This window comes from Emys orbicularis, chromosome 6 (assembly GCF_028017835.1).
Source record: "Emys orbicularis isolate rEmyOrb1 chromosome 6, rEmyOrb1.hap1, whole genome shotgun sequence".
In the NCBI taxonomy this organism is placed as follows: domain Eukaryota; kingdom Metazoa; phylum Chordata; order Testudines; family Emydidae; genus Emys; species Emys orbicularis.
This window is the reverse complement of record NC_088688.1, coordinates 105,675,121-105,698,726: the sequence shown is the minus strand read 5'-3', so window position 1 is coordinate 105,698,726 and position 23,606 is coordinate 105,675,121. Positions and strand designations below refer to the sequence as shown.

Here is a 23,606-nt window from a genome sequence, read left to right as displayed (position 1 = left end):
GAAGCAGCTAAGGAAATAGCCAAAGTCCCTCTCTCAGACAACACAATTTCCAGACGTATTAATGACATGTCTGCAGACATCGAAAGTGTGGTTTTGGAAAAGATCCGTATCAGTGAGAAATTTGCATTGCAACTTGACGAGTCTACTGATATCAGTGGACATGCTCAACTCTTGGCCAATGTGCGTTTTGTTGATGGTGATGCAATTAGAGAAAACTTCTTTTTTTGCAAGGCATTGCCAGAAAAAACAACAGGAGAAGAAATTTTTCGGGTCACATCAGAATACCTTGAACAAGGAGGACTTAAGTGGGAAAACTGCACAAGTGTCTGCACCGATGGAGCTGCAGCCATGGTCGGGCGCACCAAAGGCTTTGTAAGCAGAGTGAAGGAAAGAAATCCAGATGTGATTGTTACGCATTGTTTTTTACACCGTGAGGCCCTCGTAGCCAAGACTTTACCAGCAGACCTAGTTCATGTGTTGGATGATGTTGTGCGCATGGTAAACTTTGTAAAGTCACGACCCGTGAAAAGTCGCATATTTGCAGCTTTGTGTGAGGAGATGGGAGCAAAGCATAAAACCTTGCTGTTTCATACGGAGGTCCGGTGGTTGTCGCGTGGCAAGGTCTTGGTTCGTGTGTATGAGCTGCGGGAGGAACTTAAAGTATTTCTGACAAATGAGAGGTCAGATTACGCAAAGCTGCTTGCAAGTGATGAGTGGTGTGCAAGGCTGGCATACCTGGCAGATATATTTCATCATCTGAATGAACTGAACACACGAATGCAAGGCCGAAATGAAAACCTGCTTACAAGTACAGATAAAATAAATGGATTCCGTTCAAAGGTGCAACTCTGGCATCAACACGTGGAAAGTGGCAATCTTGAAATGTTCACACTCACCAAGCAATGGCAAGGTGTTCACACTGCTGCACTGTGTGAGATAATAGTTAAACATTTAAAAACTCTCGAGGAGAAGTTGTCATTTTATTTCTCTTCAGTCTCCACTGAATGCCTTGACTGGGTTAGGGACCCTTATAGCTCAGCATCAGTTGGTGGAAAGGACATGACTTTACAGGAGCAGGAGGAACTAACTGAACTGAGACAAAATCGTGGTTTCAAGCTAAGATTTGCTGATCTACCTTTGGACAGTTTTTGGTTGGATACTGCCAAGGAGTTCCCCCTTCTGGCAAACAAAGCTATTTTGACATTGCTCCCATTTTCCACTACATATCTGTGTGAGATGAGCTTTTCAAGCATGATTGCTATAAAAACTAAATACAGAGAGAGACTGAGAGCTGTTGACGAAGAGCTACGTGTGTATCTTTCTTCGATTCCAGCCAGAATATCAGCTTTGTGTTCAGCCAAACAGGCCCAGGTTGCGCACTGAATAAAGTATTTTATAATTTTTCATATTTCTGTTTACTTACTATTTCATAATAAAGTAATTATAAAATACTTTCTTTGTGTTTATTTGATTCCTATTCAAGAGAATTACTTTATATATAGTCAATATAGGCACAGAGTTAAATTTTTTAACATTTTCTAATGGTGGTGTGCCTCGTGATTTTTTTCATGAAACAAGTGTGCCTTTGCCCACAAAAAGGTTGAAAAACACTGCTCTAGACTGCACGGTGGCGTGCCTGTCTCCGGCCGGGCAGCGCGGCTGCCAGTCCTGGTGCTCTGAGCATCATGGTAAGGGGGCGGGGAGCGGGGGGGGTTGGATAAGGGGCAGAGGGCCATGGGGGGCAGTCAGGGGACAGGGAGCAGGGGGCAGTTGGATAGACATGGGAGTCCTGGGGGGCCTTTTGGGGCGGGGGTGTGGATAGGGGTCGGGGCAGTCGGGACAGGGAGAAGGGGGGGTTGGATAGGGGATGGGGCCTCGGGGGGGCGGTTAGGGGCGGTGGGTCCTGGGAGGGTGCAGTCAGGGGACAAGGAGCAGGGGAGGTTTGATGGGTTGGGGATTCTGAGGGGGACAATTAGGGGGCCGGAAGTGGGAGGGAGCGGGGGCCAGGCTGTTTGGGGAGGGACAGCCTTCCCTACCCGGCCCTCCATACAGTTTTGAAACCCCGATGTGGCCCTCAGGCGAAAAAGTTTGCCCACCCCTGTGGTGGAATCTCCATCACTGGAAATTTTTAGATAAATGTTGGTTGTTTTTCTAAAAGATATGCTTTAGTTCAAACAGGAATTTATTAGGTAAATTAGGTAAATCCTATTGCAAGTGATCAGGCTAGATGACAATGGTTCATGCTGATCTTATATTCTAGGAATCTACAATATATGAACTTCCAGGAAACATATATATACGATTTCATTTGCTGTGTACACTGTTTATCATGCTTAGTATAATTGCTATACTCATTGTGTATATTGAAAACTTATGTGTAGATAATGCTTTTATATAGAATAATGTTTAAATGTTTTGTATAATTGCTATACTCGTGTATATTGAAAACTTATGCGTAGATAATGCTTTTATATAGAATAATTTTTAAATGTTTTGTGACATTTCATATCGTCCACTTTCTCCTTGGTGTTTCCTATATATATAAAGTACCACTTTTACATGGAATTTGATGGGTCTATCCAATTAAAAGTTTTAGAATGCAATACAATACAGTATAGCTTCCTATAATAACTAATAGATGAGAGATATTAGGGAATGGAGGAAATATGTTTTCAAATGAGATTTGAAATGATTTAGGAGGTCGGTGAAGCAGAGAGAGATAGGAAGGTTAATAGAGACAGCAATAACTACAGAGAAGTCAACTCTTGCATAAGCAATGGCCAGAATTTTTGAAGGGAGCAAAAAAAAAAAAAAAAAAGCCAGTTTTAAGTGAGCTGAGGAAGTGGAGAAGATAGAGTGAGACAACATCATTTGGAGACCTGGAGCAAATTCATGGAAAGTATTAAAAACAAAGGACTGGATCCTTAAATGTACAATATTGGTGGAATTGTCTAAAGAGTGAGTGGGAGAAATGTTGTACTTCTTTATACAGAGACGTTGGGCATCAGCAGCATCATTGCTGAAGCCTGGAGAGTTGAGACTTGAAGCTATAAAAGGGGAAATTTGAATAGTCATATTGAGAGGAAGTGAAAATGTGGATGACAATTTCAACAAAAATTGGAATCAATTGGTGATGGCTATACAGGAATTGTAGAGGTGGTGAGAGGAAGTTATTCAAGAATCAGGCTACACTACAGAGGGGTATTGGAGCACAGGAAAAGCCACTACCAGAGACAGATGGGTGAAGGTAGAATCGTGATAGAAGTAAAACAACGATTGGATACTGAAGCTCAGGAAGTGGTGCGGGCAGGGCCGGCTCCAGCATTTCTGCCGCCCCAAGCAAAAAAAAAAAAAAAAAGCCGCGATCGGCGGCGACAATTGGAAAAAAAAAAAAGAAAAGCCGTGATCGGCGGCGGCAGTTCAGCGGCAGGTCCTTTGCTCCTAGAGGGAGTGAGGGACCTGCCGCCCCCAAATTGCCACAGGTGCCGCCCCTCTCCCTTGGCCGCCTCAAGCACCTGCTTGTTAAGCTGGTGCCTGGAGCCGGCCCTGGGTGCGGAAGAATAGTGCATCCCAAAATGTCAAAAAGTTGTGCTGGAGGAGGGAGTAGTGGTCTTCAGTAGTAGAAAGATAGGAGAAAACCAATTGCTGTCTCATGGGGGAAAAAAACCAAAGCCTAGATTTCAGTTGTTCTGGGATACTGTTGTGTGATTGTTGATTGGAAAGGTGACAGAGACTACGTTCTATAGCTCCTCTCGTAAAGTGAAGTACGGTAAGAGAGAGGATGGTAATCAGGGTTAAGGGAAAGTTTAAAAAAAAAAGGATACAGAGATTTTAGAAAGCTGTAGAAGATACAAAAGGCAAATTAGTAGTTAACGGTAGTAATAGTGTAGGGAATGAGAAGATAGGACCTCACAGCAGGAAATGGAAAGGATGCAAAGGAATTCCTTTTCATAAGGACTTGGTTATTCGAGGAAGGTCCAGGGAAAGAGTTAAAAAAGAGGAAGGAGAAAACAGGAGTGAGGAGTTCAAAGTGAAATAGCATAATTTTAAATAAAAATAGGAAAAGGAATTCCATGCATTTGACCTATTAAAGGCTGGGAACAGAGGGGGAGCTAGACGATAAAAATAATTAAGGGTATGGAAGAAGTAGCGAGGTTTAACAGGACCTTTGGAAATGAGGAGGAGTAGAGATTAGATTTTGTAACCCAGAAGGCATTAGCACAACTGTTGAGATTTCTGGATAGTTGCAGAGAGGTGAAATAAACTCTGTTAGTTTTTCGATGTGCTGAGTGGTGCATTTGAGAGTCTTTAGCTCGGCTGTATATTTGAGATGCAACAAACAGTATGGGGCAAATTAGTTAAAGGAGAATAAGTGTTACAAGGTGTTGAGAGGGCAGGGGTGGGAGGCCAGCAGAAAAATGACCAAGAGATCAAATTATTGTTTTTCGTTTGTGAGTTGGTGGATAGATTGCTAAAATGTAAGCAGGAACTGGTCAGTATTGGTGAGGTTATAAGTGGAATAGAAAAGAGGAAAGGGATATTACTGCTGATTAGATTGAGGAAATAAATACAGGTATGCAGGGCCGGCTCCAGGCACCAGTTTAACAAGCAGGTGCTTGGGGCGGCCAAGGAAGAGGGGCGGCACCTGCGGCAATTCGGGGGCGGCAGGTCCCTCACTCCCTCTAGGAGCGAAGGACCTGCCACTGAACTGCCGCCGCCGATCGTGGCTTTTTTTTTTTTCCCAATTGCTGCCGCCGATCGCGATCCCGGGTTTTATCGTTTTTGTTTTTTTGCTTGGGGCGGCAGAAATGCTGGAGCCGGCCATGCAGGTATGGTTGGGAGAGATGATAGCGGAATCAAGGATGATAGATTAGGATAGAGTCAAGGGAATCAATATTTGCATTGAAGTTACCAGAGAAGTTTAAGTCAGAGAAGGCAAAAACAGTCAGGGAGAGGAAGTCAGAGCTGGGAGAGAAATGTGGAGTAATTAACCACAGAGCATTTGTGATTGGGAGGAGATTGATATTCAGAGGTGAGGTGAACACGACTTTGAATTTAGTCTTGGCTATTGATGTTACCACTTCAAGCAAGAGAGATCCTGGATGGAGTTACTTCCGCAAACTGAAAATGGTCTAATGTGAGGTGCTAGGTCTTACATTAGTCTTTTATTTCACTGGGCCCCTTGTTCAACTTTTCATTACAATTAATTTGTAACATATTTTTAATAGCTATTTTTGGTCTTTCACATTTTTTCTTGTTGCCCAAATTAATTTGCGAGAAAAACTTCCAAGCTAAATAGGAATTAAAGCTTTGATAACAGTGAAATATTTATTCTGAAGAGAAAACTGTTTTCAGTTGAAATACAGGCATAGAGAGAGACTTGACCTTGTTAGGCTGACAGCTTGACAATGGTCCCAATTTTAAAGAGTTTGGCTTCCTGCAATTATTTTTAAAAGCATTCCTTGCCAACAGTGAAAAAAAATACATGAAACTTTTGGTGTGGCACAATAAACAAACTAGGGGAAAGGTGTTATGACAGAGACAGTGAGACAAATGATAATTTCACTTGTGCCAGAATAAATCCAGAGTAGCTTCACTGAGTTCAAGTGACAATAAATTTTACAAAATCTGTGGCTGAGAAATAAAATTCGGAAAACGGAGGAAAACTAGAAACATTCTACCTGCATTAAGAAAGAAATATAGCTCAGCTCACTGTTCTTAAAATCACATTCTGAGTGAAGGCCTGAGCCTGCAGGAAATATTTGATGCGATTGGGTCCCAATACCACTTTCTTTGAGGAGTTTCTCCTAAGAAGAGAAAACTGTTCTGCTGAATTTTTAAAATAGGTGATTTTGCAAAGCGTATTAAATATAGTTTATTCTCATTATAGAAGTATTGTAATATGTATAAACATTTGTATGCAATTTAAATGTATTTGCATTTTATAGTAAATTCTTCAAAAGGATGTACGTGTTGAATTGTCCTGATTCCATTTTTTCTGTCAAGAACTGTAGAATTTTAAATAGCCTCATTTCCATTATTCAGCAGCTAGTTTTTGTGATCTCTGTTCACGCCTCTAGTACTAACAGAGTTAAAAACTCCTCTTTTTATTATTCTTCATTGTGTATCTCCAGAGTTGTCTTTACTTTACCCTGGCAGCTTGTGTAGTAGACATACCCGTGTAGGGTATTCAGTTTATATATGTCAGATCCTCAAGGGCCATGGCTTTTGCCAGATGAAGCACTTTTGATTTTGAGGCTGATGAAACACAGTGCTATTATTGATCTGTGCATGACACAGCCTGTCTCTCTGCTGGCAGAGTGTAGCAACATTTATCCAGGAATTTGTGAAATGTCACTCGGATCATGTTCATAAGGTAAACTGTGTAAAAACCAGGATCTGAACTGATAATCCATGTGGAATTGGACGTGACTGTCTTATTCCTATGTCCTATCTTCTAGCTCAGCCAAGTGATATTTGTTAACACAATGTCTGTGTTTTATATTAGACATTGAAAGAAAGTATGATTATCACTTAGTACACCCTGTACAATAAAGTCATACTCTTTTTATTCTCTGTTTACAGAGTCACTTGGGACCAGAATATTTTAAGTCAGTAAATGTGATCTGAACAACATCAGTCAATAATTTCTGTTTTATTTGTAACAAATTGATGGTTTTCATACATCCTAGACTAAAAGAATCTGCTTATATTCCCGATAGGACTTTTCTTCCTTACCTCAGTTCACCCACCAAGGGATGTTTGTGTTTTAAAATCTCATCATTCACCGTGGTCACAAAACCTTGTGACTTTGATCTCCTGATAGTACTGCCCAAAAATACCAATACTGTACATGTGTTTAAAATGTTTATTACCTCTGTTTCAATATAAACTAAATTATTTAGTATTTTTTTTACCTAAGTTGACATTTTTCTAACAAAAATGGTAAATCAAATTTCAGGTAAACAATTTTCTCAGTAAAACTTGTTTAAAAAAAACCATGAGTAGGTTTATGTAATATGGGATTTATTGATCTGTAAAGCTTTTCAAAGTAAATCTATTCCAAAAATCTTTAAGATAGAATTATCCTGAAAAATAACTAGTACTGTTATGTGCGAAGTATATACTATGGCTTCTGTTACTAAACTAGTGAAATTGTTAACGAAGGTACAATAAACAGCAGCAGACAAATCGTTTTCACTTTGTAGCTGCATTATTTTAGTGTTTCAACAAGTTTGGTCATCAAGAAAAATCTGCCTTTGCTAGGTTTGCCTGTACTTTCCTTTTAAAAGATTAAATTTATAGAGCTTATTTCTAAATTTTTGGTAAGCTGAAATAATACAAAGAAAAATAGATACAAAATTCCCTAATAGAATTATCAAATGTATTTTTCAGGTGTATTGATAAATCGTATTTTAGTTCACTAAGATTATATCATTAGACTTTCAGTCCCACATTCACAAATTTTAAAAAGATACTTACATTAAATATTATTATTTCTGAGATACCCCTGAAAATTTGCATGCTGATTTTGCAGTGTATTCATTTCCCTGTCTCTTGTCATTTTTTAAAAATTTCACTTTAATGTTACTTAAAAAGATGGTGCAAAACAGAAACAAACAAATATGTACACTAGGGAAACGGTCTATATTAAATTACTTTAAAGTGGGTGCATCACTGGTTGTATGTCTGTATTCAAAGAGTAGTTATCACTAGTTTGCTGTCAAAATGGGAGCAAGTATCTACTGGGTCCCGCAGAGGTCTGTCCTGGTTCTAGTACTAGTCAACATTTTCATTAATGGCTTGGATGATGGAGTCAAGAATATGCTTATAAAATTTGCAGATGACACCAAACTGGATGGGGTTGCAAGCACTTTGGAAGACAGGATTAGAATTCAAAATTATCTTGACAGATTGGAAGATTGATCTGAAATCCACAATATGAACTTCAATAAATACAAGTGCCACACTTAGGAAGGAAAAATCAAATGTACAACTATAAAATGGGGAACAACTGGCTAGGCAATAGTACTACAGAAAAAGATCTGGGGGGTATAAGGGATCACAAACTGCATATGAGCCAATAATGTGATGCAGTTGCAAAAAAGACTAATACCATTCTGGGATGTATTATCAGGAATGTCTTATGGGAAGAAATTGTCCTGCTTTACTCAGCACTGGTGAGGTCTCAGCAGGAGTATTGGGTCTGGTTCTGGGTGTCACATTTAAGAAAGATGTGGACACATTGGAGAGAGTCCAGAGGAGAGCAGCAAAAATGATAAAAGTTTTAGAAAAGCTGACCTATGAGGTAGATGAAAAAAATGGTGCATGTTTAGTCTTGAAGAGTGAGGGGGGACCTGATAAGTCTTCAAATATGGTAAGGGCTATTTTAAAAAGGATAGTGATCGTTTGTTCTGCATATCCACTGAAGATAGGATAGAAGTAATGATCTTAATCTGCAGCAAGGGAGATTTAGGTTAGCTGGCATAAGCTTCCAAGGAAAGGGGTGTCCAATATGTTTAATAATGTTCAAAAAAACTTTGTGAAAAGAAAATCGAGGGTGCACAGTCAAGCACTTATAAATTAGAAAATACCAGAGTGAAGGTTGCTTGTGCAACCTTAATTCAGCCCCCTTGTGCATATGCATTATGATGCAATCTTTAATTGCATGATCACATACTATTTCTTCCGCAGGACCCCTGTTTATCCAATGCATAGGATGTGTGGTGCTTACTGGTGCTATTCAATATTTCTTTTTATACTCATCACTCAATGTGGAGCCTTGTGACATATCTTCCTGCACACCATCCAAACCCTAAACTGAATACAGAATCATTAATTTCCACATGGGCATTTCTAGGGTGCACTCGCTCACCCAGGTATCTTCATAAATATTAACGAAATTATCTTCGTAACATCTGTGAGAATAGGTGATATTATTCGCATTTTACAGAGGGGGAACTGAGACATTGAGAAATTAAGGCCAAAAGTGTCAAATTAATCTACTAATGTTGGGAGCCAAATTTCAGACACTTATGCCTTGATTTTCTAGAATACATAGCATTTTTATAATGCATTCTATGTTCAAATCGTGGCTCCAATTGACTTCTGTTGCAGTTGTGAGCATTCAGCGCTTCTGCATATCTGGTCTAGGTGTCTCACCCTGAAAATGAGGCCGACACAATTTAGTGGCCAGCTGTGAACATTTTAATGTATGGTATATACTCGTTCATAAGCCAATTTTTTTTTAGTAAAAAAGGGAAGCACCAGAGAAGGGGGTCGGCTTATGAACGGGTATTGAGAGGGAGAGGTGGGACACAGCCCCTCCCCCCCAACAGAGGGAGCAAGGAGAGGCAGCAGAGCCAGAAGGGAAGAGGAGGGGCCAGAGTCTCGGCCAGAGTCTCTCTGTTTTTGGCCATGCTGCTCTCCCCCCAGCCTCCGAAACAGCTGCAGCTCCGGGGCTGGCAGGCTGCAGCCGTGCCACTTGGCCCCGCCCCCCAGAGCAGGCTGTGGCCACGCCGCCCATCCTGCTGGAGCATGCTACGGCCGTGCCGCCCAGCCCAGCCCGCTGGAACATGCTGTGGCCGCGCCGCCTGGTCTGGCCCCTGGAGCAGGCTGCGACCGCGCTGCCCAGCCTGCTGGAGCAGCTCCAACCTGACCAGAGACATCCTCCCCTGGCCTTCGCCAGATAAGGTGGGAAGGGATGGGATGGGGAGAGTGGGGGGGGTCCCAGGTTAGGGGTGGGGTCATGTGGGGTGGTGACAGGGGTTACTCCCCTGACCCCCAGCTTCTCCCCCCCCAAAACATTTCCCTACCAGTTGCTGTCCCAGCCCGTCAGAGTAAGCAGCTGGTGCGCTGGGACACTTTGTTTACTTATGTTTACCTCCGTGCCTGCGGACGCTCGAGGTAAACAAACCATCTCGGCCCACCAGCACCTTATCCTGTATCATAACATATATGTACAAAGGAGCCACATTAAGGTTGCATAAGTCTGGCATTTTTTAACTTTTGAGCACTTGACTTTGCAAACTTAATGTTCTTTTGACATATTTTTTTGATGTATTATTTTTCTTTTTGAGGGGGTGGGGAGAAAACAGAAATTCCAACACATGAAACTATATTGGTCCTCAGCTTGAGTCACCAGTAGGGTCTGAACTTTTAGATACCTAACACAGATGTCTACTACTTGAGCTAATGGAGTAACTGGTGACAGTAGTAGGCTGTTATCCTCTATGTGGATCAGGCACTGGAAGAGGATGAAACGCACACTCTCTTTGAATACACACACCCAGAGTAGGGAGTCTGTTTGAAAATAATAAAATACAGTAGTACCATTTCTGTTGGTTAAACTATCTGTTTTTGAATATAAATACACCTCTACCCCGATATAACACGAATTCGGATATAACACAGTAAAGCAGCGCTCCGGGGGGGGGGGGGGGGCGGGTCTGCGCACTCTGGTGGATCAAAGCAAGTTCGATATAACACGGTTTCACCTATAACGTGGTAAGATTTTTTTGGCTCCCGAGGACAGCGTTATATCGGGGTAGAAGTGTATTTAGTTTTAGAAATATTTGCTGAATTTTTATATGCAGAGAAAACATGCACTTAAATATTAAATTGTACTATTAACATCTGTGTTGCTTTTCTATATATACAGAAAGTTGATGAATATTATAACTATTTGAGGAAGAAGAGGAGATGGGTTAAATTTTTATATATTCTGGAGAGGAGCATGTTGCGCATGTGCTCCAGTGCAGGGGAGTAAGTGGGGAGGTGGTGCAGAAAAGTACTGCCACTACAGGGGTAAAGGCAGACTGCCACCTCTTGCAACCAGCCAGAGGAGAAAAACTGAAGATTCTGTCTGTCTACTTACAAGGGGAACTTTTGGAAATTCTAGCATCAACTGCCCTCCTGCAGTTGTGTGTAAACATACTTCTATCTCCTACCCATACCACCCAGCTGCTAAGCTCTATCTACCTGTCTGTCTGCCCAAGTCATGAAAAAGCTACTTGCTTAATGATGAGTGGGAAGTTTTCCGTGTCAACTCTGTCTCCTGAAACATCAATTTTTTTCAGAATTTACATTTTCATTAAAAAAATACGTTTCTAGCTATGAAGATTGCAAAGATGACTATGGAATGTGAATCAAAACGTCAAATATGCTCTCTCCCTGAGTCTACAGATAGCTCTAGTGCCCGGTCTGCTGCTCATATCTTTTCCAATTGGCATGAAATTAACAAGACAGTTCAGAAAACCCCAGGGCCAATTGAAAAATGTATTAAAAACCTTTTTTTTATTATTTTCTTGTTGCTGCTGCTTGGAAAACCCATAGTACTAGCAGTGGCTTGCACTAAAGCTATTCATACGGGAGAAGGTCCAAAAAAGAGAGGTGGGGAGTGGGAGAGCAGTTGAGACTCTTCCCTTCACAGCAGGCAAGAGATTGTTAAGCAGGAAGTAGAGACACAAAGCATCTTCTTTCTTCCAGTTATTAGACTGGGGAGGAACTTCAGTTTCAGATATCTACAAACATTTAAGATGGAGCTCCGAAACAGGGTTCAGGGACAGTACTCTGAACTGTACTCTTTTCCAACAGTTACAGGTTGGCTCAAGGGACTGGACATTACACTGGACCTCACTGGCAGAGCCCCTACTCTCATTCTTTTTTTCAAATCTACCGTTCATTCTCTAGGTAGCAGGTGTCCGATACATTTTCAAAGTGTTCTTCCTACACTGCTCTACTATTGCTAGACCATTTATGATTGCCTGTATATTTATATGCTCAAAATAACACCTGCTGGTCTAGTACATCCCTCCTCCCCTGAGTTGACTTTCATAGATTGGTAGTGATGGAGCCAGCTGAAATGGCGCCATAGGACAATGTGTATTATGGAAAGCAAAGAGAACTGAGAGGCCACTATTGGGATCCACTGCCTTATATAGCACATCCTTAATTAAATCTTTACTCCTGGATCTGGGGCCAGCAACAGCAATGGCCAGCATGACCAAGTACCTGATACAACATGCACCATTCGTGAACCTAGTGAAGTTTGTGTGCAGATGAGGAACGAAGAGTTATAATACATAGTTGGTATATGAGAAGAGAGGACATGTGGGATGTGAACCAAGATGGGATTGGGGTGTTGAGTGTAGAGACGTTGCAAGGCAGAGGGAGAAGGGGACAAGTCAAGGTGAACAGAAAAAAAAGCAAAGGTGTGGTTAGTGTGAAGGAGATATGGTAGCATTTAAAAGCAGTACCCACTCAGATTGAGTCTGGAGGACATTCTAGCAAAAATGGTTCACTCTCCTTGAACTAGATAGCGTATGAGTTATTTGTAAGACTGAATTTTTAGTATATCCATCTACTTTGGTTCCTCCTTGCTGGTATATACTTTAAAAATATACACACTTCCATTCAGGAAGATACAATGCTCTGTGCTTTGGAAATAAAAATACATGAGATTATTTTAGTGAAATCAAAGAAAATTAAAAAAACCCTTTTTTAAAATAATCTTTTCATTTTAGTTGCTATGTATTTTATGTGAGCTATACTGAAAACAGATGGAAGCATTATTAATTTTTGCACCCCTATGAGTTTTAGTGCAGCAAATTAGTATGTGTTATCTGAAACATATGAATACTTAGTATTGCTGCTGTTAAATTTGTAATGAGTTGTAGGGACTGAGAAATTCCCCGACTGGCTCTCATGTAAGTAGTTCATTTGCAGTGCTTAGATGTGGTAAGATTAAGTAGGAGGATATGGCAAACATTATCACTGACCCAAACTGAAACATTCTAATTTCCAACTTTGTGAGCTTGCCCTTCTCTGCAGCATTTGGTGTAAATAAGAGAAATAATGCCTAATTCCACTTTTTTCCATATAGCAAACATCATGTACACCTCTACCTCGATATAACGCTGTCCTTGGGAGCCAAAAAATCTTACCCTGTTATAGGTGAAACCGCGTTATATCGGACTTCCTTTGATCCACCGGAGTGCGCACCCCCCCCCCCCCCCCCGGAGCACTGCTTTACCGCATTATATCCGAATTCGTATTATATCGGGTCACATTATATTGGGGTAGAGGTGTACTTGAATTCTGGTTCCAATTTACGAGAAAGCACATGCATTCAGTACCTTACATACACTGCACTTTAGTGTATACAGATGTGTGGATGTTTAGGGACAAATTTTCAATGTTAAGTGTGAAATGTAGCTTCTGTGCACAAATACCCAACGTGCATGTAAATATCAGGTATTTGCATGCATGTCTGCACTAAGGCATATAACTGGTCATGTACAAACATCTGATTTGTGTTCAGTTCATGTTCTCAAATGTAAGCCTGCAATATCATGCACCTAATGTTTGAAAATGTGCCTTTTAGAATCATTAAGCATTTATGGATGCATTGTTGCTTTGAATTATACTGTGTCTGTGGATATAAGTAATTCAAATTGCTTAAAATTCTTACGAATATATAAAAGACTGTAAAATTTAATTTTAATTCAGAAATGTTTTTTATTTCTTTTTAAAATTTTAACAGTTTTTACTGGTCATGTATTTGAAGAAGTTTAATAGTTCTAGGCAAAACCCTATACAACTATACAACACTGTTTGCCTGCAGTTATCACTGTACAGTATCTGAGGCCCAAATCCTACAAACACTTAAGTATATATATAACTTTATTCATGCAGAAGACCTATTGATCTCAGTAGTACTACTCATGCAATTAAAGTTATACACCTGGCTAATGCCCTGATCTTGCATTGGAATCCACATGGATGGACTGCTGCACCTGCATGAATCCCAATACAAGATGGTGGCCTTGAGTGTTTAGGACAGTTCTGGAACCTAATATACAGTATTTTCTTATGGGCGAAACTCAGAGTGAAACTTTGGTGGGTTGGGGACACAAGATAAATTATAAGAAAAGGTTTGTATGAATCTCTGCAAGCTAAAACCACCAAATTTGGCACAGTTGTTGTCTGTGGAGGAATATTATGATTATAAAACTAATTGTATTTTTCCAATCATATTTGTGTGTTGACATAGCACTTTACAAAGAGTAAAATGAAGTGAATTTTACAATTCAAAAATTCTACAGCCCTTTCCAGTTCAGTAAAGAACTATTCATATGGGACAAGGTCCAAAAAAGTCAAATATCTGAGGTTTTTATATTATGTAGTGTTCTAAGTGTTTGCCTTTCTGTTGAAATATTTTGATGCAATAACAAATCCATATAACAACAGAATTGCAGGTAAAACTCCTTCATTTTCAAGGTAGGCAGAATAAAAATCTGTTTGTATTCAGCTCATTATTTAAAGGAATTATCAAAAATGCAAAGATTTTGAAAACAATGTTGATTCTTCATCATTGCAGTATTTTTGCCAACTCTCATTGAAGTTGTATTTTATATAGATAAAAGATGATCTATAATCACCAATATGTAAACTGCATTTATAAGATATTTGAACTGAAACAATACTACTACCCAACTATCAATAGGACGAATATTTTTTCATTAATAAAATACATTGGGAAAGAGCCATATCTGTTATCCATAAGCTGATATCTATATTTCTCTACTGGGATCTAATTTAAGCTCTTCATGAAAGATTGGCATTTTCAGTGCCTCAAACATCCTTAAAAGCTGGTTTGTTAATTGCAAACCATATTTAGTATGACCTCATAATAATGTAGCATACCTCAAGTGTCATGCCTGTCTTTACTATGCACATTGGAGCTGTGTTCATCTATACCAGACAACTGCACTTCAAGGAAAGATTTTTTTTCTTGATAGACGATTAGCAGTAATTAGGAAGATTCACCTCAATAAGTTGTCAACATCAGATAGTTTTAAAAAGTTGAATGTCAGTGGCTTAAAAAGAGGTTTTTTTCTGACACATAGGTATGGCATATGAAACATGAAATGTTAATTTAACTTTTCTGCTTATTATTCATGCACAATATTATTTTGTCATTCAGATACTATACTGACAGAGTGCAAGTGGTATTAAAATAGTGCTGCTAGAATAAAAAGAGGATTAATCTACCATTGGCCAATTAGCCAAAGAGTACTTAATGGTCTCTAAAGGCTACTGAAGTCTAACAACTCGCTAAAGCACTGGTAAAAAGTCCTCTATATTACCTTCATTTACTTGACATTTTGTGAAACATAGTGTAGGCTGCTGATAACTGCATTTGCCTGAAAGTAGTTTATAAATGAGTGATCTGGTAGTTCTTACTAAAAATTCAAAAAAGTCTAGATTAAATAAATGACTAATAAGGTCTACATTTTAGAACTTTTTACCTTTTTACAGTTTTTGGTCCAGCTTAGAGATGGGACATCAAGTTATCAAAGAGTTTATTTCTAATTTTCTGTCTGTGTTCATGGAGTTAAAAATACCCGTTTGTTGAGGGCAAACAGTAGTTCCACAAGGAAAACTTCCTCAGGGGCTTAAAAGTTTAAGCAGTTGTACTTTTCTTGTTTCTAAAAAATTATATGTGATCAGATGCCATGAATGGAACTTGATTACTTTTCCAGTTGGATATTTTTATATATTGTTTTCATATTTATAGATGTCTGCATGTTATCGGTCTTCATTTTACCTTTATTTTTTATTCCCCATCAATAAAAAGATATTGAGTCTATTCATGAGAGGAAAAATAGGTTTACAGATAGAGAGACTTACTTTAAAAACCTTGCCTGAAAAGTTAAATAGAAACTATCACATTTTTGTAAATGGGAATATCACTGAAGTACTGTAAAGTACTATAAAGATATTCACTACAGTATTAAAGTCATAGACTTTTTTTTATTTTTTATATGCAGTTATTATTTGAAACTGTATATTCACAAGAACTGTATATGACCGAAGTACTGTTGTTCTCTACAATAGAGTTAAAATTGCAGGAGAATAACAGCATGCTTTAAAAAATACAGGAAAGACAAAGCAATGTTGTATTTTAAAAGGTAACTGGATGTGGGAGCTATGCAGTATTAAAAAATATACTGCAATATAAATCTACAAATCAATTCCCATCTCCTCTCACCCTCAATATAAGATTTCTCAGAAAGCCAGAAGTCAGTTTGCTCCTAGTCTCTGAAAAAGTCATCCCTCTGCAGTCACTGAATTTCTTTTGGCTGCCAAGATTAGAGGGTTTTGTAATAGCAAGAAATGCTACTTAAATCTAACACCATTTGCGCTTTATAAAATGTCTAAGCACTGTTATATATATATATATACTGATTTATTTACAGTTGAATCATCCTAACAAAACAGGTAATAACATAGGGTGAAAACGTTTGTAAAATAATTTGATACTGCAGATATAAATTCTACACAATATATATTGTGAATATAAAATTTAGAGGTCATGTACATCATAGTATAAAGAGCACAACAACAAACACTAAATAGTTACCTACAGCAGAGGCCTATTGTTGCAGTTTCATATTGATATTAAAGCAACTCAGTTAGGCTCCGTTCTACTAGGTGCTGTACAGTCATAGAGGTTCCTTGTCCCAAAGAATTTACAGTCTGCCATATGCAAAGTAATTACAGTGCAACCGTGCAGCTCTCTGTATAGTGGCCAAACGTAGCAGAATTACCAAGCAGGGGGCCAAGTAGTGGAGAGCTTGCACAAAGAGACATCTTGGGTGAAATCCTGGCCCCATTGAAATCAAATGGGAATTTTGCCATTGATTTCAATAAAGCCACGATTTCACCACTTACTCTTCTGTGCACCATGGAACAGAGCTCTGTGGATATACCAGGAGCAGGGGGGTTAGGATAAGTGTGTGCACAGTGAATCTGTAAACGTCTTTTAGGGGCTGCAGCAGACTGTGGTCACTATGAACAGGCGTAGCACCTGCAGCCTGAATTTAAAAACACCTGGTCTAGTTGGGATTGAAAATTTCACTGCTCAGCCCCATGACTTGTTTCCATGGAGCAAGTCTGTCACTCAGGATTTGTCTGCATGTTAGGAGGGCCAAAAAGGAAGTGTTTAAAAAAACAACAGCAGCTCAACAACCTGAAACTTGTTGCTGGAAGGGAAAAAAAAAATCAAAGTGATGAACTTAAGGTAAGTAACAAAAAGCTCTTCTTCAGGTCTGTGTGGCTCGAAAGCTTGTCTCTCTCACAACAGAAGTTGGTCCAATGAAAGATATTACCTCACCCACCATGTCTCTCTAATTTCCTGGAACCAACATGGCTACAACTGCACTACATTTGCCTGAATGTTGATCCGGGATGTAGTGCAGACATACCTCTCAGCAGTCACTGATTGCAAGGGACATCCCTGTCTGTCCACAATGGGAAAAGTAGGTTTTCTGCTTGTCTGCTCCTTGGACACTCCCCTCCCCCTCTTCCCCTCTGCACATACCTGGTTTCTCTCTTACATTTAATGTTTGTATGTGTATGTGTTTTAAAGACGGAAAAGTGTCTATTTCCTAGTTCAAGTAAATTCCAAAAACTAGGGCTCAAGAATTCAAGTTGTTGCCTTGCAGCCAGTCTTCGGAAGATCCATCCCCCTATTGCTCCTTTAATCTATTTGATACCACATTCATGACTGTGACTACTGTGACCATGACACTTGGGCTCTGATGGTTTTGCCTACACTATCAGTCCTGGGGGGGGGGGTGAGGAATCTCATTGAGTCCTAGGCTAAACCCCCATGATGTTAGACAGCACAAACATAGAGCTATCTGTTCCTCACAAACTTAGTCATTTTCCACTTTTGTCTTTATGAGTAATTTGCAATAGAAACATCAAACCATGACAATCTGGGTACAGCAGCATTGCATATGCTGGATAAATTAACATCTGCAGCTTTCTGAAGTGCTGCTGTTTTTTGTTGTTAGGTTGGGGTTGTTTGTTTGTTTGTTTGTTTGTTTTTGTTTAAGTATCCTTCACTTTGAATCCTCTACCCACATGATGTTCTCATTTTAAGTCCTGTGGGTTTTGAGAGGTGGGAATAACATAACAGATTAAAGAGTTCCAGTCAAAAGTTACCTTAGTACCGTTGGTCTGTGGTTAAGTAATGAAATTACAGCAAACTCATAAAGAAATGGAAAGATTAAGCCTTTTACCAGCAGTGGTCCTGATCTCCGATATATATATGCACAATTCCCACTGGCTTTAATAAGTGTATGTGAGTGCAGAAATGGTATCCGTATTTGGGTTCAAAAATTAGACTGTATTTTGTTGTATCTATAAATATTTTTTAATCTCATTGAAAATGTGCAAACTTCCCCATGCTGTCTGTAATTAACATAAATATGTTCATGAAAGCGTGTTTTTTTCCTGGATATATTTTTCATCACAGATCTTCAGGTGATTTAAGTATGTACGTATAGTGTTCATATTTTAAGGAGCATTTATTTTGCGCATAACTTTGAACAATGTAGAATTCTGCTTTTAATGTCAGTACTAGCATCCTTTGAAATATGAATAGCTTGTACCTAGGTTTACCGATTATTTTACATACCAACATGTAATCAGCTACACATTTGCTATTTAAAAGCTGTAGTATCTTTTCCAATTTCGAATTGGGATTCTTCACACAGAAGATTTTTTTCCCCCTCTGAGAAATTTCAATATCATTTTGTCTAATTGTTCCTTATGTTAAACTACCATATTATAAGCTTCTTTGGAATAATAAAATAGTACTGTAGTTACCCTCTTAAGTAGCAGAGAGTTGTTATGCCATTAAAGGTTGGTGGCTTTCTGCTGACTACAGACTGGTGAAAGATAAGCACTGGCATAAAGATTATTCCAGGTGCCCTGTTCACAGAATAACATTAATTGTGTATTCTTTAGAATAGGAGAATTAAAGAAAATATTTTTATTTCTAAAATTACATATTTAATTAGTACTGTGATATTATAATTCACTGATTAAATGGGCCTTGTCAGTTGTCAATCAAGCACTGTAAGACTGAGAGAGTTTGCATGCTATTTATTCGAACTAAATCCCTAACAAGCCTCGTCTGCTAATTGAACTTAACATTTATGTTGCTAAATGAGAAGCATTTTGGCTGCAGTATAGGGTGGTAAGACCTACCCAGTGGAATAAACAACTAACATCTGTTATGCTGTCCTGCTCCAGCTTGGCTTTTACCAGTTAAGTACATCAGCCCTAGAGTCAAGGTTATGGAATACGTGGCTCTCTGGCTATGGTGCATATATGTGAAAAGGAAGGAATAACACAACATGAGTAAAGACCAGCCAACCAGAAGATATTTAGTGCAGCTGGTCTATTTTGCTTTAACCTCTACAAGCCCTACAAATATCAAAACAAAAGACAAGAAAAGGATGTATGTTTTACAGCAGTTGTCAACAGAACATTCAAGTAAGCTTACAATAGTCACCATTAAAACAAAATTGACATTTAGCCATCCTTACCACAGGGTGATATCTGAGATAGCTTGGTATTTCCTGATACTTAGTACAGGAAATAATTGTAGAATCAGACAGCCCTGTGGGTAAACATTTTTTTTTAGCAGTAACCACTGTTACTATACAGCTTCCTATAACTTTTGTTTCCTGTCATGAGACAAACATCAATACATGCAATCAAACTGTAAGGTTTCACATGTGACTTTCTGTATTAGGTTACTTCTCTTTACTGCCAGATTTGATTTTTCTACTGTCTGGACCAGTGAATTCAGCCAACTAATATGTAATGTAGAGTAAAGATAATGCATGAGTCTGTTTATTTACATTCAAATAATAATTTTTGAATGTAACTGTGACTATTTATTACTTTTATTTGGAAAACAGACATTGACCTCCAATCTGGCTGAGTTGCAACGAGAGAGAGAAGATTTACAAGGAAAATTAGAGCATCTGGCCCAAGCTACCAGGTTGAAAGAGGGTCTGTCTCCTGTGACTTCTAACCAAATTGAAGTCACACCACCTACTTCTTCAAAGAACACAGATTTGGAGATGAAGCAGCTGTATTGCAAACTGAAGGTGAGAGAACAGATTAGTCAGCTAACAGGATAACTCTTACTGTAGGATTATTTCATTTGCTCGGTCTCAAAGATGTAAAAAGGTACAATTTGCCATAGGCTAGCCCATAACTAGGAATTTAAGTGTCAGATAATCTTTGTTATTAGATGGTAGACATAACCAAATGAGTGAATCTTGCAGTGAAAGGATCTTTTACAGACAAAGCAGGCCAAGATGAAAGCTTGTTGAAAGTGCAATGGAACTATGTTATTAGAGGGAAATTGCGATTTCAGGCTTTGTGTGAGAAAGAGCTGAGCATTAGTGACTAGTGTAAGATTGAAGTGTGCTGGTTGTGTAACTCATGTAACACCTTCTGTCTTCTTATCTATAAATCACTATTACTGTTATCTTCAAAGGGAACTAGTCCCTTATTTTTGTTGCATTTCTGGTGGCAGTTAACAACAATAATGCTAATGACTAAATAACCCAACAGTTGCACAGTAATTTAAAAAAAGATCCTTGCATATATGACTAGCAAATAATGAAGAAGGGGAGAGAGTTTATTTTTAAGAATTAATTTCAACTTAATAATTTAGTTGATGACCAAATATCATGGTGATGGGCATGCTAGGATTGGATGAATGGGTAAGGGACAAAAATAGGCAAGGAATAGGTAACAAGAAAAAAATATAACTAGTTAATCTGATTTTTGAATCTCAGGTTATCCTGTTCTATTCTATATAGACTCTTATACCATGCTCATAAACGTAGTATAGCACTTTCCCATGGAACATGAAGTGATGTGATTAACATCTGTCACATATTGTTTGTTCTCTTTGCCTCTCTCCATGGGGAGAAGTCTGAGCAGTGGAGAGTTTTGTTTTAGTAAGGTGTTTTTAATATATAAATATATATATATATATACACACACACACACACAAACCCACACTGATATGTTTATGTTAGAAATGGCAAGATAAAAGAAATACAACTTTTGGTAATCTGAAAACTGTTTCTCTTAAAAGAAAGTTAGTCCTAGTTACCCAGGGGAGCACAAGCTGAGATTCCAGCACAGGTACAACTCTCAGATTGGGAAAGGAGTTCTTACATTTAGGGGTGGATTAAAGCAGGATCTATAGATTTGGGTTGAGGACCATGGATCCATAAAATCTGGAGGCAAGGAACAGTGAGGGTAAGAAGAGGAGACAGAAGCAAGGGGTAGCATTGGCAAGGCATATAGCTAGGACTGCTACAAGCTTGCGAGCAAGTTGGAGGGGTAGGGACCCTTGGTTTGTGGGTAGTTCTTGTGTTCCAGAGTATTGGCTCTGAGCCCAATTTAGTCTTAATCCACTACTACCTCATGATTTAGTGGTAACCTCTCCAGCTAATCTGGGAGCAGACTTGACTTGATCCTTACGTTTGATTGTCATCTTCAACCAGAAGCCTACTGGTCATGACCTCTGTGGGTGCAGGGGCTTTAAACAAATGAAAAACCGAGATCTTGTAATCTTCATTTGTGGGATGCTGGACATTTGTTTTTCTCCCAGCCCAACATCTCGTCAAACAAAGAAACATGCATGTTGATGAACCTAGTATTCCAAAATATTCCATTTGCCATGTAGAAACTATAAAATATTTGGACCAAAGTTGTTATTTCTTGGTCCTTCAGACAGAAAATATTGCACTATTGAATAAAAATATTTGACACCAGCTGTATGGAAGCCTAGTATCAAAGATATTAAATCAGTTTTCAATGTATCTTTAAAAGTGTTCTAATTTTTTTAAAGTAAAATTAAATATGTGAAAAACTCAGACCCCAAAGCATTAAGCGTCTGCATTTAGAGTGTAAGATCTTCAGTGTAGGAAACGACATACGTGTAAGGTATTATTATTACTATTATTTATTATATCTGTTGGCCAAAACCTTATTCAGTATTTATCAAGTATTTAGTTCAAGCAAAACTCTCGCTGATTTTAATGGAAGTTTTCCTTGAGTAAGAACTCAGTAAGAACTGATTGAGGATTTAGTCCTGTGTGTGTAAAGTTCAGTTGTATGATATAAATGTTTTATATTATACATATAAAGGTACAGATTACAAATAATATGTAAATCGTTTTTTGGTGTGTTTTTTTACTATTAGATTCTGAGTTCAGAATTTCTCCTGTAGCATTCACCCTAAAAATAATGCTGGGATCTGTATCCCTTACAGCTTTCATAGGCAGTGACATTATCGACTCTTATAGGGAAAACACAGAACTTTGGACTTGATAAGTTGATAAGTAAAGGAGGTACTACTTTTCTACTCCTTAGTTTTACTATATATCAAACAATGTAAAACTTTAGAGCCTACAAGTCCACTCAGTCCTACTTCTTGTTCAGCCAATCAATAAGACAAACAAGTTTGTTTACATTTGCAGGAGATAATGCTGCCCACTTCTTGTTTACAATATCACCTGAAAGTGAGAACAGGCATTTGTATGGCACTGTTGTAGCCAGCGTCGCAAGATATTTATGTGCCAGATGCGCTAAAGATTCAGATGTCCGTTCATGCTTCAGCCACCATTCCAGAGGACATGTGTACATGCTGATGATAAGTTCTGCTCGATAACGATCCAAAGCAGTGCGCACAACGCATGTTCATTTTCATCATCTGAGTCAGATGCCACCAGCAGAAGGTTGATTTTCTTTTTTGGTGGTTCGGGTTCTGTAGTTTCTGCATCGGAGTGTTGCTCTTTTAAGACTTCTGAAAGCATGTTCCACACCTCGTCCCTCTCAGATTTTGGAAGGCACTTCAGAGTCTTAAACCTTGGGTCGAGTACTGTAGCTATCTTTAGAAATCTCACATTGGTATCTTCTTTGCGTTTTGTCAAATCTGCAGTGAAAGTGTTCTTAAAATGAACAACATGTGCTGAGTCATCATCCAAGGCTACTATAACATGAAATATATGACAGAATGCACGTAAAACAGAGCTGGAGACATACAATTCTCCCCCAAGGAGTTCAGTCTGAAATTAATTAACGCATTATTTTTTTAACGAATGTCATCAGCATGGAAGCAGGACCTCTAGAATGGTGACCGAAACATGAAAGGGGCATATGAATGTTTAGCATATCTGGCATGTAAATACCTTGCAATGCTGGCTACACAAGTGCCATGTGAATGCCTGTTCTCACTTTCCGGTGACATTGTAAATAAGAAGCGGGCAGCATTATCTCCTGAACAAGAAGTAGGACCGAATAGACTTGTAGGCTCTAAAGTTTTACATTGTTTTGTTTGAGTGCAAGTATGTAAAAAAAAATAAAATCTACATTTGTAAATTGCACTTTCACGATAGAGATTGCACTACAGTATTTGTATGAGGTGAATTGAAAAATACTTTTTCTTTTGTTTGTCATTTTTATAATGCAAATATTTGTAATAAGAATAATAATATAAAGTGAGCTCTGTACATTTTGTATTGTGTTGTAATTGAAATCAATATATTTGAAAATGTAAAAAATATTTAATAAATTTCAATTGATAGTCTATTATTTAACAGTGCAATTAAAATTGCAATTAATTTTTTTAATTGCCATTAATTTTTTTGAGTTAATCGCATGAGTTAACTGCGATTAATTGACCGCCCTAATATTTATTCGTAATGTATAAG

The 23,606-nt window shown here is 38.6% G+C and overlaps 1 protein-coding gene across 1 annotated transcript in view; it reads left to right on the top strand.

The window, feature by feature from the left end:
- CNTLN (centlein) overlaps positions 1–23,606 on the top strand; it is a 279,922-nt gene that overhangs the window by 217,896 nt on the left and 38,420 nt on the right. Inside the window, exon 19 of the mRNA XM_065406475.1 lies at positions 19,785–19,976. Coding sequence (XP_065262547.1) covers positions 19,785–19,976 — 192 coding nt within the window. The remainder of the gene's footprint in view (positions 1–19,784; positions 19,977–23,606) is intronic.